Consider the following 18,279-nt stretch of genomic DNA (forward strand, 5'->3'; position numbering starts at 1 on the left):
GTTTTATTCATGTTTTCTCCATTTGACTTGCATGATAATGGAAGCAAAATTAGTACACCCATTCATGGAAGGAGTTGGTGGCCATGCTCTATACCATCCATGTAAACCCAGATACAGAACTTAACAAAAATCGAAACATAGGAAATCCAAACTAGGAGAAAATTAATGGCATGAGCCCACAGCCATACATACTGCCAGCTACTATGCTGTCCAGTAGATGCTTGATACCAAGCTAAGACATGTTGCCCAGATCCAATATGTACCAAATTATAGTGGCAATCTCTTACTGATCGGGTTAACAACTGTGCAACAGAAACATGCTCACAGTGTACAACTCATCATACTACAGATTTTGGCAACACAACAATGGAAGTTAGATACCTATACACAATCTATTTAAGCTTCAGAATCTATCAGTCTGCACCAACAGTAATACCAGCATCTTGCAAAAGCTGTTCAGTCAAAGATGACAGCCGAGCAACTTCTGTTTTAACCTCCTTGAAACATTCATTGTTCTCTAACAGAACAAGGCCAGGACCAGAGCCGTTTGGCATGAAAATATCAGCATCAGCCTCAATGCTCAAGCTTGCTTTATTTAAAAGTTCTCGACTCATTTCTGCAAGTTTTTGCAGAGCGCTGGTGGCAGCTTCAACTTCAAGTTGAGCGGCCTCTAGTTTGAGTTTCTCAATAGCCAAGTCTCCAACACTACTCTCACCGATTCTCTCTTGCGCTAAAGAATAAAGCTTCCTCAGATCATTAGCATCTTCAACTGCCTCTTCCTTCAATTTTCTCAGTTCTTTCTCTTTTGTATCCAATCTCTCGAGAACTGTTTTAAGCTCTTCATCTTTGATTGCGAGAGCTCTCTTTGCTGCTAGAACTTCCATTTCTTTCACTCTTAAGCTTTCTCTGCTAAACTTGAGTTCTGTTTCATACTGCTTCTTCTGCAACCTAAAATCATCACTTAGTTCATCCAATGGTTGTTGAAAGAATTCCAAGGTCATATTGTTGGATTGCCTTAGTTCATTCTGATCTTTAATGGAGATAACCAATTCATTTGTAAGCTCTACGATCCTTTCCACTACAGATTCCGCTTCAGAGACTTTCACCCTTGTATTGTTCAATTCATCTTGCATAACCTGAACATGCTCCTCTTTCTCCTTTATCATGGTGGTGGCTTGGACAAGTTGTTCTTCTTTACTGCTCATTAGCATCCTTAGCTCTGCGACCTCCTGATTTACTTCATCCAAATTCTTCCTCGCGTCAAAGAGTTGCAAATCTTTATCCTCCAGTATAAGCTGAAGAGAAGCCTGCTCAGATTTTAAATTCTGGATATCTAGTTTAGCTTCCACCAAATCTGATTCTTTAGCTTGAAGAAGATGCTGCATTTCTCCAAATTCAATATTTTTCTGAAGCAGTTCCTGTTGTAGAAAAGACGTCTTCTCAATTTCCTGCTGCAGAGAAGATTTCTCCTTCTCTAACTCCTTCTGTAATTCTTCCACCAGCTCCTTCTCCATGGACAAGTCTCGTTCAAGCTCCTTATTTCGAGCCTCTGCAGTCCTAAGCTTTACTCTCTCACTCTCCACTTCTATTTTGGCATTTTTCAAACTATTCAGGTAAGACATAACACTTTTCCTCTGTTCTTCAAGCTCTGCTAGTTGCGTTTTTAATAGCTGCTCTTGTTCTTCCATTTGCTTTCTAGAGAATGCTAGAGATTTTTGTGAAGAAATCAGTTCAGATCTCACGTCTTCAAGAAGCTTATACACCCTTCCAAAATCCTCTAAAGCCTCATTAGTGTCTCTGACTTGTTTAGATGCTTCCTTTGCCAATTTGTTCAGTCCTTCCTGGATTAGTAACCATTCCCTTGTCCGATCCTCCAAATTGGACTCCACAACTTTTAACTTTTCTTCCTCAAATTTCCTCAGATTTGTAGAAACTTCCAGTTCTTCTTCTTTCTCTCGAATAAGCATTTGCAGTCCTTGAAGTTCGATTTCTTGTCGCTTCACAACCTCACTGGCTTGGTTCAGCAGTTGAGCCTTGTATTTCAGTTCAGAGTCAATCCTAGCAACTTCCTCACTTTTCTTCAGCAAATCAGTTTTCATTTTATCCATTTCATCTTCTTTGAGAGAAAGTGCAGAACATGCAGAAGCAATATCCTGTTCTTTCTCCTTGAGTTGAAGCTTTAATTCTTCAATCTCCCTGGCTTGAGAAGCTAGATTAAGATTTGCTTGCTTTAGCTCCCCTTCGAGTTTTTCATGCTTAGAAAAAGCAGCTGTAATTACATTTTCCCGTTTTTTCAACTCCTCCTTTGCCTGATTTAATCTGCTGTGTTCCAAGAAAACATTTCTTTCAGCATCTTGAAGTTCTTCTTCCTTCTTCTTCAAGGCTTTCAAAAGAGCAAGAAGATCAGATTCCAGAATTTCAAGATTAACCACTGGTTGAACATCCTCGGGAAGGCGAGAGCTCCTACTCATCTGTTCTTCGAGTTTCAGAGTCTGTGCAAACAATCTCTCAAGAAGAACCCTTGCAGGTTCAGTAGCCCCATTTTCATTGATGCTCGAATTCATGTTGTTTGAGATTGATTTGACAATCTGCAGTGAAGGGCTTTCTATTTTTGATGTTGTTATGAAAGCCAGTCTGTTCTGCTTCAAGTTGAACCTCGGTGAAAACTGCAGCAAAATAATTCACCATATCACATACTGTATAGGAATTGGATATTAATGAAAATCAACAATTAATCAAGATAAATGAGCATTCTTTTTATGACATCTCTTTCCATTTTTGCCAGTATTTGGCTACAACTCAGCTAGAGATTTTGAGAAAAATTTAGAAATCACCTAAATTCGAAATTTTACTGCAGGCCACACACGAAAGCACTTACAAAATAAGACAAGAGAATCGGCGGGGGGCTGTTATACTTGGAATTCATACAACGAATTTCACCAAAAAATATATATATATAGAATTTACAATTACCATGCTTCAATATCAATTTCCCCAATGTAACCAAATTGAATCATGCACTGAGATTCCACATTCTCTAATCTCCATCTTTTCCTTGAATTCTTTTCCCAACTTACACACACACAAAAGAATACTTCAATCTCCAGACCCGAATTATAAGTTCACCATCTTTAAGTCCCAAAATAAAATTCTTGATTCATTTACAGAAAGCACCAAGATTTCTTGGTAAATTTTTTTTTTAATATCACATTGGCATGAGCCTAATGCATGTGAAGAACAAATTCTTCTGAAATTCATATACCGCTCTCTACCAAGATTTAGCATGCACTAACCCATCTCTCCAATTTGTCAATAGATGCCTAAAGAAAACAAGAACCAATACACAACCCCTCAGTTTCCCCAATAATTTAGGAATCAACATGCACAAAAAAAAGTAAACCAACAAACAACACTTGCAAAAAGAAAAAGAAAACAAAAGCAAGCTCATTCTTGAGATACAAATAGAGAAAGGGAGAAACCTTGGAGGAATGGAGAGAAGATTCGACTGGTAGATAACAGCGAAGGGCAACTGAAAACCCCATTTGACAAGGCCACGATGCTCTCTGTCTATCTACCTAGCTGCCATTAAATAACTAATCAATAAACCATCAAGAATCTATCCAGTACTCTCACAAGAAAACAAAACAGCTAGTAAATCTTACCGATCAAGACTCAAGATTTGGCAGGCTTGAGAGTCAAGAAGTGAATCATCTGGGACCATGGATTCTTTCTTCGGAGGGAAATGAAACGACCGAGACAACACGAAAGGGAGAAAATAAAGAGGGAGGGTCACATTAACATGAAGCACAAGCTTCACCGTTATTTGGCCTTTTTTGGTTGAAGGGCTTTATCAAGGTGAAGTGAAGGCATTGGATAAGGAAAACATTATCTTACGTGGAGTGCTAGGGTTGGGCTTATTTGTTCGAGTTTAAAGATATTCTCGTATCAACTTTCAACACCGATACTACAAAGCCCTTTGATATCTTTGATATTTTAATGATTTTTGTTTTTTTCCCAACTACATATAAAAATAATAATTTGGTTAGTTAGATGTTCTTTTCACTGTTCTGATAATTCCATTTTAAATTTTAATTTTATGGAAGCTATATATATATATATATAGATTTATTTTTCATTTATATATATATAAATTTATCACACAATAATTTTAATCAAATCTATATTTTTTAAATCCACAACTAAAAATGTATTTTTTTTGCAAAAACTAACACAATTACAAGCACAGGCTAAATACTTGTTTATTTACATGTTTATTTGTGTTTCAAGCAAAAAACACGTTATTTTTTTATATGTTTTGCTTGAATCATAGTTTATAATCGTGTTTCAAATACATTATTTACAATCAATTTATTATATTAAAAAAATATTTTATTGTGACATATATAGAATACAAACCTTGAATGGTAATGCGAAAACAAGTTGAATTATCAACTGAATTAAACTCTTAGAAATTTAAAATGGTTACCGATGATTTCATTCTTAGGTCCATTATTTTGTTTATTGTAACGTAGCCTTGCGCTCCATTATAAAAAGAAGAAGATGAAGAAAAGAACAAAAAAGTACGGCAGGCAATAACTTCACCATTGTTGGGCCCATTAGAGCTGGTCCACGAGTGACTGGTTAAGGGCTTTGTCTGTTTGGGAAGTGGTAAATGAAGGCTTCGGATAAGGAAAGCAACAGCCTTCCAGAGGCCAAATCCTTTGATTTTAGACCACCCTTTTGTTTGCACGTTGCATAATAATTGTCCACCGTACTTTGTTTTTGTCATTTTATTAAAAAAAAAAATTTAAATTAATGTTTTTTCAGTGTTTTTTTTATGATTTTAATATCAAAAATAAAAAAAAATTAAAAATTATTTTAATATATTTTCAAGCAAAAGACCTATCAGAAATCTTTAATTTTTTAGAAAAAATCAACTTAATCATCATATAATTTAGTCATTTTATCATAAACTTTATTATCGCATAACAGTTTACATCGTAAATCATTTTATAGTTTAGCTTGTTTTATACTCATCAAAAATATAAATTATAATTTTAAAAAATATAAAGGGTAAATGTAAAAATAACTAAACTATAGAATAGCCAGCCAGGGTGATTTTTTATTTTTTGAAAAAGAAAATGATGAAGAGCTATTCATTCAAAAAATAAGATATTTAGACATATAATCCTATTGATTATTTTTGGACAAGACCTGAACCCAAGTCTAATGGGAGGCAAACGTTTGCCACTGAACTTGCTCCTTAGGCTGCTTCAGATATGTAAGGACCAAATTAAAAGGAAACATTAAAATGGATATTAACTGGTTTAATTGGTAAAATTCATGGCCTTTTCGATAAATTGCACGTGACTCTCTTCGCTTTAGCTCGTGTGGATGACACAACATGCTTTATACTTTTCGTGAGAGAAGATCAAGTGGTGATTATGACTTCACTTTCCACTAACAAATAGTGGATTACCCACACGATTGTTTGTAATTAAAAAGAAGTGGATATGAATTCTCAAATAAACAAATTATACTAAAATATAATTTCACACAGTATAATGAAGGTTGAATGAAGATGGAGGAGGTGATTGGTGAAGTTGTAGTTCGTAAAAAATCTTTCGATATTAGCTGCAACAATCTCTAGCTGCATTTTTCTTCTTACTGCTGCATTAACTTCCAAAGATAGGATTTATTTTATTGTTTTAACTGGATTTGGTCTCACCTTATCTTATTTCGCTGACATCTACTTCAATCCCATGCGGTCTTTTGCAGCAGCTGATTAAGGTTGTACTAAAGTGATCAACTTCCTGGGAACTATACATGGATTTCTGGTCTTGTTGAGGGTACTGTTGATTGTTGGATATCATGTAATCATTGAGCCCTTCAAAAAAAAAAAAAAAAAAACAGGCAGTGGCTTCTGTCATAAGAGATTGATTGATGTCAGAGAAGGATTGTTTATGGTTTAGTTGCATGCAGTCAGTAAATGTTTAGTTTGTTTTTTATTTTTGTTAAGTAATAAAAGTTAATTTCTGTTTAAATTATACAAATTAATATTGATTCTTTAATGTGTTTCTTGTTATTGAACCTGGCGAGGTTTGTTTTGGCCTGTTCTGATGGTTGTTTTATGCCTAGCAGATACTATAGAATCATCACCACAGAGATGCTTCTTTTCAGATTTTCAAGAGCCGTTTTTCATGAAAACAAGCCTTGCAAATCAAAGCTGCTCACCATAATTTTTCTAAGGTAAGGAGCAGCACTGCTGTCCATGCCAGATATATATCAACTGTCAGAAAAAAGAGGCTTCTTATTGAGAACCTCACAATGATCTCCAATCTGTTGAATCGATTGAGAAAGGAAAAGGTGATGAAAAAATAAAACCTATTACAAACCCTAAGAAACTGCAGGATTGGAGATTTACTAGATCAAATTGGATTAACTTTGTGTTTGATTTAATTTTACATTAACTCGGCTCACTCAAAAAATGGGTTGGTTGGATTTTGAAATGTTTCTCGGGTCGGGCCGGATTTAATACATACAAAGAATGCAATCAACACACGAAATTTTGTTGGAATTTAGAAATTTAAGTGCTCTAGCATATTTTGAATGTTTTACGACAGTCCAGATACAACTTCGATTCTATTTAAATACAGATTACAATTCTACTTGGAAGGTCATTATTGCTAGGTAGGCTACAGCCATTTTGTAGCCCCTGGAGGGCCATGCTCGCCTTTCAACCCTCCTTAGCATGCTTTTGATGGAAAAGCAATTTCATTCATAATTTTTACTAAATACATATTAATTTTAGATAAAACAACTGCACAAAAAATAATTTTTTCAAAATCACTTTCATCCATAATAGTTTACCAAACACACTCCTGACAAATACATCGAAAAAGAACTTGGTTGAGGAGATTTTTACACCTTTTTTTTGTGATAAACTTGCACCTAAGACAAGTAGAGTCACGGTTTCATGATGGCCTGCCCTTGATGCCCTTTTCTTGTAGGTACTTTAGGCGATTGATTTAGCTTGCGTTGCGTGGAAGGAAGGGTGCCACCCACAATAAACCTCCCTTGTCATTATCCTGCTTTGGTTTAAGCGTAAGGGCCTTCAAATTCCTTAATTAGTGATTGAAGGGCTCGACTTGATCGTCGATAATGTCCACTTTTAGCTTAGAATAAATCATCCAAGAAATAATTTCATATGATGGTGGTTTGTATTAGAGGTCAATCTCTCTTGCATGGACTCCACTCATCTCATCTCTTGTATGTAATATTTTTTTTATTTTTTCAGTGTGCAAGAACAGATGACAAAAGGGGGTAGCGATATGCCCGACTTTCTTCTATTTTTGCTTCAGATTGGTTTGTGTTTGGATTGGATTTAATCCTTGTTGGGTTTGAGACTGAGTCGAGCCTTTTATTCCTGTGTGATCATAAAAATTACAATACAATATATAGAAATAAAATCAATTATTTAACGTTTGGGACAATTTTGTGATAGGAGGGAAGAAATGAATTGGGAGAAGGAGAAATGAATGAAATTTAATAAATATTAAAAACTATTTATTTATTTTCTAAGCAAGATGAAAAGGTACTAGACTATTTCACAATTTTTCTAAAATCTTAAGATAATAAGCTAATATCAAGAACTTATAATGCCTTTTCTTTTCTCTCCATTTGAATTTTGTCTTAAGGTTAAAATGCTATTGACTTCCATTCCTCTTTCTATCCTAAGTCTATTTATCTCAAATTTAACAATATACATTCTATTTTGATAGGATCAAATTGCTATCCTAGCGGCACCGCATAACAATAGCCAATAATTAAATTCATAATTTTTAAACTTGATCTAGCTAGGAGTTGATACAGGCAAATCTCAGATCACGAGTCAGTGAATTGACCTGAATTGGCTCAGCAAACTCAATTTTATTTATTTTATAAAAAAATAAAAATCACATCAATTTTAAAAAAAATAAAAAAATTAAAAAAATTAATAGGTTTTGACCGTGTTTTTTTTCAAGTCAACTTAAATTTTTGATTGGATTATATCAGGTTAATTATCTTTTTATTTTTATTAAAACTCAGCTAGTTGTAGATCTCCAAACTCATGGATCATAGATTAACTTGGAGGTCCAATCAGGTTTTAAAACAATAGATAAATTAAATAAATGAGATAAGCATAAACACACTAGATTTAGACCGCATGGATGGCCAACACATTCAGGAAAATAAGCAATAAATGGGCCAAGGTGTCATGAATATTCCACCTTCGTTGAAATCTAAACTGAGACTTTTTTCTCTCAGCCTCAAAGTCCATAATTGCATCTGCTAATCAACACGCATGCAAGAAAATCCACCAATATTTAGTAGTCATATCTAAATCCTCTTCGATGTTCCAAGTCTTGATAGAGAGGCTGCCTTAATCATGTATCAAATTATGAGAAGTGGAATTTCTGTATCGCAATATGAATAGTTCGTCTTCAGTTTTGATGCGATGATAACTCTGATATGAACTTAATCATGATGCGAAAAAAGTAGTCTAAAAATAGAAAATACTGTATGTGCGACTAAAAATCATGTTGAAATCTCACACGAACTTGTAAATAGACAGTGGATTGTGGATTTCCCATGTATTAATTTCTGTTTTTTCTTTATCGGTTTTATTAATTACTAGATTATCAAAATTATTAAATTCATTTCATTTTGATCCATCTAATCCAAGACATGAATTGTAAATTAAATAAATTAACTTGGATCAAAATAACTTTATTTCAATAATTAAAATGATGTTGTTTTAATTGTTTTAAAAAATTTAAATCTAATTCTAACCGAATCTTTAATGTTCATTATATCATTAGTTGACCCACTTGGAATATAAATTAGATAAAATAACTTGATTCAATTTAAAATAATTTAATATTAAACCGAATCTCCGAGGTCGATTACAAGTCGCTAGGTCATTTGATTTTATCAGATTTAATTTCCACTTTACTATTGTAAAACCTAGCTTAGATTAGGTTTGGATGCCGAGTTAACCTACTGGATATTGTTTGACAACACTGATCTTCAGCCTTGACAGCGCTGCATTTGAGTCTTAGGCTACCCCTAGTTTTGAAGCTTGACAGTCTTCTCTATCAAATCAAAGGGAGGTACAATCGAATGTCCCAATTGAAAAAAATTAATCACAGGATTGATGGATGATCCAAGGCCGATGCCGCCCATTTCTTACAACAGAAATTCGTTTTATACTGATAACCTATGCCTTCTTAACCAATGTACTGATCTCTGTCTTGTCATAAGGAAAAAAGAAGAAAAAAAAAGGGTTAAAAAAAGCAACAGTCCCTCACTCTTATCGCTTAAATAAACAAATGGTGACCTAATAAACTAATTATCTCTCCCCCCGAAGACTTCATCATTAACAAATCTAATATAATATGAGCAGTGGATAAAGAGAAATAATTAGTGAAAATAACATCCAAAGTACCTGTCTGGTGATCATAAGCTGTAAAGTGAAGGATAAAGTTGTAGTTGAGGTTAGGTTTGAGCAAGATGTGACCATGTACAGATGCTATCAATGATAACACGACAGTACGAGGTCCATGGGCGCCAATAAAAAAGAAAAGAAAAGAAAAGAAAAAAAATACCATCGCTCCTTTTCTACTTGGGTCCCAATTGCAGAAAGATTTAGGGTTTTATCTCCCCCGCCTCTGTCCAAAAACCTTCCATTTAAAAAAGAAGAGATGAAGATATGGTCTCCTGTATCTTGTATAATTTTCGTAATGCTAATGATTCTAGAGTTGTCTTTTGATCAAATAAATAAAAAACAACCAGTGGTTCTTCACTTGCGGCTCCAATACGTTTGAAATGGCAACGTTATCTTGATCGAGCTTCATGGCTGGAAAATCTTGGATCTTCCATGTGTGAATTGCTCCTACAATATCAACAAATTAGGAACATCTTAGATTTTCTTCGATCTTCCCAGCTTATTTATTTATTTATATATTGGTTATTTGCCTTCAATTTCAGCTGGGATAGATCCAAACTAATGCCTTAGTTTCTCATACAATCAGGTTTCATTTGATCCCATCTAAATAGATATTTTGAGTTTCAATTTTAATTAAGGTGTGATGGAGTGTTTTCAAATGCATTAAGTATTGCATACTTGATGTGTATGTTTTCGAGGATTTGAAATCATCTACTTGTCTTTTATTTATTTTTATTTTTAACCCAAATTAAGTAATCCTTGTTATTAAAAAAGTTTTTTAAAAACAAAAATTCCTTGTTGTTTTTAAGCCATGGTTATAGGCAATATATATCTCATTGCATTATTATATTATAATCTTGATGTCTACTAATTATTATATTAAATTAGTGAGAATTTCATATAAAAAAAATATATTCATAAGGTTTCTTTAATGGAAAGTTGCCAGTGAACTCATAAGTAATAAAATAAATAATTATTACTATTATAAAATAACATGGTTTGATGAGAAAATATTCGATTTATTCATACTAAACCATTCAAACTCTATGCCCATTATAAAATAAAATTAGTAATAATGAAATTCACTTCACTAACAAAACAAATTGTTTTCGTTAGGTTTTGTATATTATAAAATAATATAAACCGTATCTTGAAATCTCATCTAACAATTTAAGATTTTTGATTGAGAACATGGTTGTTAAAATCACGATTTAACTCGTAAAATTATATAAATTTACGAGTTAATATATGTTGTCGTGTTAAATCGGCTTAAAAACTCGTAAAATGACAAAATCGTATTAAAATCATGAAACCAGATGAAATCGTGTAAAATCACGATTTTAAATCCGGTTTCACTAGTTTATAAGGAATATATTATATACTGTGCAGTTGCTGCACGACTGCACCAAAAGGTAAAAAAACATTCTCTTTCTCAAAGTGCCTAACTGCTTGCCTCCTTTCTCAAAGTGCCTCCAGTTCCAGCGTTCCAAAATCCAAACTTTCAAATTCAAAACAAAGTAACAAACCATCTCTGCGATCTGCCTCTCTTTCACATTCAGAGTTCAACCCTTCTTTTTTTTAACTATTCTCCAAAATCTAAATCTCCACTGACTTGTACTCCTGGAAGCAAATCAATCAATCTGGGTGGCAAAGAATTGTATCTGCAAATTACAACCTACCGGTGAGTGATCTGCGATCTGCAACTTTGAAGTTTTTTTCGTTGCTAGGTCATGTGGTTATGTTGTGCTGCAATTTTTTTGTATATTCTTGCATATGAACACTACACAAATTATATATATTTATAAGTTATGGGAGTGATGGATGTAGCCTGTAGGCTTATGATTGAGAATTATAAGTTTTTTCTTGATGGCTTTATGCACGGGAAAGAGATTAAAGTAGTTCTTTGGTTTGGAAAAATGAATAGGAAGAATAGGTGGGCTTCGTTTTTAAACTTGTTTAGAAAGTGTTAGGCAAAAATTACTCTCTGATGTTGAAATTCTTTATAATGAATTGACAATCAAAATTCTGTCTTGAAGCAATAATCTAATCAAAATCAAAACACCTCACAGTGAAAAAACCTCATCAAAGAATAAAAGAAATTGAACAAAAGGGTACCTCTAAAATAAGTGGTGTGGAAGCGATAAGCTCGATGGTGGTTAAGGGAAGGGTCGAACTAGGTTTTATAGTACTTGCATGTTATGAGAGTTTTGTTGTTATTCTGGTTTATGGGGCAATGAGTTATCGACAATCTTTGTGATTCTATGGTGGGCTTCTGGTAAGATTGAAGAGAGAAGGTTGTGTTTTGATGGAGAAAAGGTGAGAAAGGGAGTTAATAGTGGTGAAGAGTAAAAGCCACATCTTTTTTTTCTTCTGATCTCTCAGTGATTATCGAGAAAGCAAGACAATTCTCTTTTCCGGTAAAGAGAAATTTGCTATAGTGGTTTGTTTGACATATCGGTTAATGAGCTTGGAAATTTTCTTAAAAATATCTCTCATTTTTTGCACACATTTCTCCCTTATGTGTGAAATACAAAGATATTAGGAATGATTTTAGCTTGTATTAGAAAACAATTTATTAAGAATTTTTTCTCTAAAAATTTCAAATTTCTTTACGATTTTACAATCTGTTTTTACGATCCGAGTTTATTTTATATTTTTCGTGCCATGTCAAAAATGTGTTTTTGATAACCTTGGTTGAGAAGGTTCTTTGACATGGTACAAGAAACTTGTTGATCAAGTGGCTATGAATTCGAATCTCACCGCCCCTATTCTATTTGATAAAAATTAAGCATGAAATAATATGGGCATGTGCAAGTTTCAAGCTTGAAGGACTTTTACTTGAGAGGAAATGTGTTAGACAATAATATAAATCTTATATTGAGATTTCACCCAACAATTTAAACTTTTGGGTTTAGATGATTATTTGACATAATATACCTCATCAACTCGCAACTTGTATAGTTTCTTATTTTTTTTAGAGATCGGTCACATCATTGAACACCTTGATTAATTATTGTTTTTTTATAATTGGATTATATCAAAGAAAACCCTAATTAATTAGTAGACATCAAGAATATAATATAATAATGCAATGTTGTTTTTCAAACAAATCCTTGTTGTTGTTTTTTTACCGGATTGTATGTTGGTTGGGTCAATCCACATATCAATCGTTTTTTTTTTTTACCTACCAATAAAAAAATTGAATAAGAGAAAGTTGGTTTGGTTAAAAAAAAAAATGGTTCATAATCAAACCTGATATATATAGGTTATATTTCAAGTCCATCCATTACTAATTTAACTTGTTCGGACCATATCAAATTTTATTTAAAAAAGATGAAATTGATTTGATAAAAAAAAATCTTATTTGAAATAGAATCTAATATCAGTTATATTTTATATCAATCAATTACTAATTTAACTTGTGAAGTCATAAAGGGTTTTATAAGTAATAAAAGAAATAGAATTACTATTCTCACCTTTGATTCCTTCCAGACTTTCTAATGCGAGTGAAATTTTTTTCTCTGTTTTTTCTGAAAAGGTCCAAAATATCTTATATTTTGTGACTGTTTAGGGCTGTGGTTAAATCTACTTTTTATGAAGATTTGAATTTTTTTGCTTCAAATTATTTTTTTAGTGTTTTTTTTATTGTTTTGATGTGCTGATGTCAAAAATAAATTTTAAAAAATAAAAAAATATATTATTTTGATGCATTTTACAATTAAAAAGCGCTTTGAAAAACAATATTAATCATTCTCCCAAACATACTCTTTAAAATGAAAGATAATTCTCTATGAATCTCTAAATTCACACCAATCCTTAACATAATTTGAATCCCTTCCTCCTAGAAACCCTAAAATCCTTATCTTAATTTTTTTATCATAGCATTGAATAACTAAATTCACTAAACCCAACCCAATGCTCACATGCATCACACTGTTCTTTGTGTGTGTGTGTCTATATAGGATAACCAAGATCTTCACTAGAACACACTAATCTCTCAATTGAATTGTTTGTACATTATTCTAAAATCTTTAAAACAAGATTACAGCAATCACTAGGGTACTACATGGAATTTTCTGTTCTTATCACTTATCACGCGTAAGACTATCCATCTTCTGACACCTGGCAGGGGGAATGATAGAGTGATGACTCTCTCTCTCTTGCCCATGTCTTTGACTTTACTTGAATAATTAACAAAAAGGCAAAAGGAGGCATCGAGATTGAAGGGTCAAGATCTGGAGTTCGGCTGCTCTTGATGATCAAGACCGCTGATATAAGGCGTCCAGACACGAAAAAAGAAGAAACAGGAGGATATTGTGAATCTAAGAGATAGTGAGAGGTAAAGGGCTGTGAATGATCATCATGTTAGAGTGTTTTTTCTCAGTACAATTCGCGTGCGCATGAGCAGTAACTTGCTGCCGTGGATTTTATTTTGTAGGTCCATCGTCCATGTCTATGCCACCACGCGTTCTTTGATATATAGCCTTTTTGTTTTTTATATTTATTTTTAGCTTGGAAAATCTTTAAATTAATTTTTTTAACTTTTTTTTAAAGTTTTAGTATGCTAGTATGAAAATAAAAAAATTATTTTAATATATTTTAAAGTTAAAAATTATTTAAAAAACACTATATATATATTACAATTTCTAATACCCTTATGTGTAACGTGGATCTTAGATATGGATGCATTTCACAAATTATTTGGGATATTCATAAAAATTAATTTAAAATTAACTGATTTGGATGATTTTTATTTTTTTTAATAAATTTGGTACTTAAAGATATTTGAATTTTTTTTTTTGTTCTTGTTCGGTTTTAATTAGTTTCAAGAATTAGAATAGAAAAGATTGAATCTAAGCAAGTTAAATAAAAAAAAAACTTATTGTAAACTAAAGGCTCGTTGTAAAATAAAGATTCATTAAATCAAAATTTATATAAAAAATAATTTAAAGGCCCGTTTAATTTTTAAAAAATATAAATGGAACCAAATATTTGTTTGGTTTGGTTATTCAATTTTATTCGATTCTAAATTTCGAAAAAAACAATTGATTCTACGTTGTTCGGACCAATGTTCATCCTAATGAACACGGGCTCTTTTACTGTATTAATACTAAATATAATATGTTAATTAATTCATTCGATATCTATAAGCAATATATATCTCATTGCATTATTATATTGTATTCTTGATGTCTACTAATTAATTAGGGTTTTCATTGATATAATCCATCTATAAAAAACAATAATTAATTAATCAGGGCAATCATTGATGCAATCAATCTCTCTCTAAAATAAATATAAGAAAGTACTCTACGGGTCGATGAGGTATAAGTACATGAGATATTCTTACTTATTTTTATTTTCTTTAACTTTAAAGTAAGAAGCTTGTTGATATGTTACTAAAAAAACAAATCTTATATTTTTTTTCAACAAGGTTTTCTCCAACCCCTTCCAGGCCAGGAGACTAATTCTTGGCGTGGCTCGAGAACGTGATGTATATGAGGCACCATTACCATGCGAGAGGCTCGGACCGTGTTCATCTTCGTGGGAGGACTAGACCCCAACCTTTGTTTGTAAGAAATCTTATAACTTAACCATATTTAATAGGTGTTTCAGTAATAAAAATTTGGAATAAAAGGGTTTATTCTCCCAGTGATCTCGTTCGAGCTTTGTGGTTACTAGTATGATGGCCACTGGAGACTTACATAGTCATTAACTTCAGAGTCCGTAAAATTAGTTGAGGTACAACAAGCTAACTCAGACACCCATCTTAATAATAATAATAAAAAATCAAGAAATAGTCAAATAACATAATGCAAAACCTTGCGAGAACAATTTGTTCTGCTAGTGAAGTGAATTTCATTATTACTAATTTTTTTTTATAATGGGCATAGAATATGAATGGTTTAACATGAATAAATTGAATATCTTCTCATCAACCCATGTTATATTCTAATAGTTATAATTATTTATTTTATTATCTATGAGTTCAATGGCAACTCTCTCCAAAAGAAACCTTATGGATATCTTTCTTTTTTTTTTTAAATGAAGTTCTCACTGATTTGTAACCTGCAATTTCGTATCTTCCAAATGACAAGACCATACTAGTTTTGTACTGCTAACATGATATTTTTTTCGTAGCTACAAAAAGGAAAAATATTATTGCCCCCCCTCGGGTCTTGTCTCGAACCATAGCAAGTGTATCTATTTCCATCAGCATCAACCTTTTTCACAAATAGGTTATTTACCATTCCATGTAGTGCTCTGTAGATGACAGGTGTGTGCTCTAAATTTGACGGGAGTACATGTTTTCTACTTTATATATTTTCTTATTTTTCTTAATAAATATTCATGAAATTTACAACTATATAATATATATAAATATATATCCAAGAATTAACCTAGCCCTGATTTTATCCGATGGGAGGAGGGTTGATTTCACGGAATGCTCAGCATCGAAGAGGTAAAAAACCAGAGGAAAATATGAAGGCTTTGGGTGTGGTTTTCACACACACAGTCGAGGCTTTGGCTTGTGCTGCGCGATGACCTCATTCGTATCTGCCTCTGGGGCCCATGACAATAAAGTAACATTATATGGTTTGTAATAGGAAAAGACAATTTTATAGATCATCATCACTGATCTATATATATATATATATATATGTACATGGCACATCATCATCCACTCTCTTTGATGCATCAAACCTTTATAATAATAATAATAATAATAATAATAATGTTGTTAAATCTATTCTAGTTTGGTGGGTTAATTTAGTAATTCACCTAATCTAGTAAGACATGATTTGGGTAGGTGTTATATCAAGCTAAATTGGAGGTTGACATGGATAATACAGTGGAATTAGTTACAATATGATTTATCTAGTAAAAAATTAATTGAAATTCTATTTGTTTTTTTATTCGAGCATTTTAAGATAAAATATTAAAATAAATTGTTTTGAATTGATTTAATTCATTATGTTGACTTGTTATTTGGGTTGTAAGTTCAATTCGTAACTCCACGTGTAGGGCTAGATTCAATTTGATCATTAAGGTAGCTAACCCCAATCATCATTGAAGAGGGAAAAATAATAATTAAAGGGACTCACGGTGGGACCTTAACCATCTAAAAATCTCCCAAATCTCCTCCTGCCCACTTGATTCTCTGGAAAATTTAGTAGCCGTCAACTTCTGGTAAATGACGAAAATGGGTCTTGGCCTCGATATTGGGAAAAGGATTTTACTGTATTAAAAAAAGTAGAGAAAAGTCTTGCTGTTGAATAAATACTGTTTGTGTAACCTGAGATAGTGATTGGATAACTTGGATTACTAAATTATCAGATTAATTTTTATATTATCGGGTTAATTAAGTTTACTGTTTTTATTAAAATAATATTATTTTTTTATATCAATCTAATTAGATTTAATTAGATTAATCGAGTCGCTAAAACTCGACCGAAACAGCCGAGTCTTGTAAAATAAATGTTTGATTTTGTTCGAAACATCTTGAGTTCTTTGGATTAATCATCAGCATAAATGGAGTTTAACATGAATGGATGGAAGGTGATTACTAATTAGTGATTTTTTCAAGAAAGTGGTAATTGGTTAACAGCAAGGATTGTTGCTTTTAATAAATACAATGGTCCCTGCAACATAGAATCTTCCTTTATAGATTTGGATAAATCTAGGTTTTCTTTTGGAATGGTTTGTTTTTCATTTAAAAATGCTGTGTTTTTTTTTTAATTTTTTAATATTAATATATTAAAATTATTTAATATTATTTTGGTAAAAAAAATTTAAAAAACAAGAATTATCACAAAACTAAATATAATTAGATAAATACTAGAAATATTGAATGGGTGTAATTATCAAGAAAAAAATATTTTATAGATTAAGGAGGTGTTTGAGATTGAATTTTAACCATTTTTTTTATGTAGAAATTTGAATGTTTTAGCTTCAAATTATTATTTTTTAGTATTTTTTAATCATTTTAATATATTAATATTAAAAGTAATTTTTAAAAAATAATTTTTTTTATTTTAATATATTTTAAAATAAAAAATATTTGTGTTATCATTGTAGAAGATTTTGCCAGGGTGCAGACATGGAAACAAACCCTCATGCAAAGCAAATTACAACCAATAAATCTAAATAGATTTTTTAAGATTTCGTTTACACCCGAGAGAGGAACATTTTTTGTTATATACTTTTATTTATGGGTTTACCATTAAATGAAATTGAGACTTAAAAAAGAATAGTTGTCGGATTCAATTAAAAAAAATATCTTGTTTATTGGATTATTAAATTAATTTTCAATATATTTATGGCGCAATTCATTTTATTAAAATAATATTATTTTATTTATTTATTTATTTTAATTTTATTAAATATTAACTTGTTGATTTTAGATTAAATTTAATCAAGTCAACCAGATTAATAACAATCAAAATAGAGCTATAAAATATATATTGATAATGTGGTATGAATAATATTTTTTTAATTAAAAATATATGAAGATATCCTTTTTTTATTTGTAACAACAAACATTAAAATTATAAAAATACACTCATAAAAAAAGCATCAATATAGCTTTTTCTCCCCTTAAAAAATATGTCCCGAAAAGAAACGCCAATTGGTATGTTTCAAAGAAACGCAAGGAGTAAACCTACTAGTCTCATTGAAGGATCATGCAAATTTTAGTATATGGTTTTTATGTGCTTGGCAAGAAAAAAGAATTAAAAATTATTATCAGCAGCAGGAAAAAAAAGAAAAAACACGATGGAAGAGTGAAGTAG

At 31.7% G+C, this 18,279-nt stretch overlaps 1 protein-coding gene across 3 annotated transcripts; it reads right to left on the bottom strand.

Annotated features, from left to right (window-relative positions):
- Nucleotides 1–138: 138 nt before the first annotated feature.
- LOC7471600 (uncharacterized) lies at nt 139–3,860 on the bottom strand. 3 transcript variants are annotated; one of them, XM_002309600.4, is made up of 3 exons: nt 3,663–3,860; nt 3,480–3,575; nt 139–2,666 (listed from the first exon to the last, which is right to left on the bottom strand). In XM_002309600.4, the coding sequence occupies exons 2-3, from the start codon at nt 3,540–3,542 to the stop codon at nt 414–416; spliced, it is 2,316 nt and encodes a 771-aa protein (XP_002309636.4). In that variant the 5' UTR covers nt 3,543–3,575; nt 3,663–3,860; the 3' UTR covers nt 139–413. The 3 variants fall into 3 exon arrangements, with proteins under 3 accessions (XP_002309636.4, XP_024460351.2, XP_052309780.1); XM_024604583.2 differs by having other exon boundaries at nt 3,480–3,579; XM_052453820.1 differs by lacking the exon at nt 3,663–3,860 and having other exon boundaries at nt 3,480–3,656.
- Nucleotides 3,861–18,279: the final 14,419 nt, after the last annotated feature.

This window comes from Populus trichocarpa, chromosome 6 (genome assembly GCF_000002775.5).
Source record: "Populus trichocarpa isolate Nisqually-1 chromosome 6, P.trichocarpa_v4.1, whole genome shotgun sequence".
In the NCBI taxonomy this organism is placed as follows: domain Eukaryota; kingdom Viridiplantae; phylum Streptophyta; class Magnoliopsida; order Malpighiales; family Salicaceae; genus Populus; species Populus trichocarpa.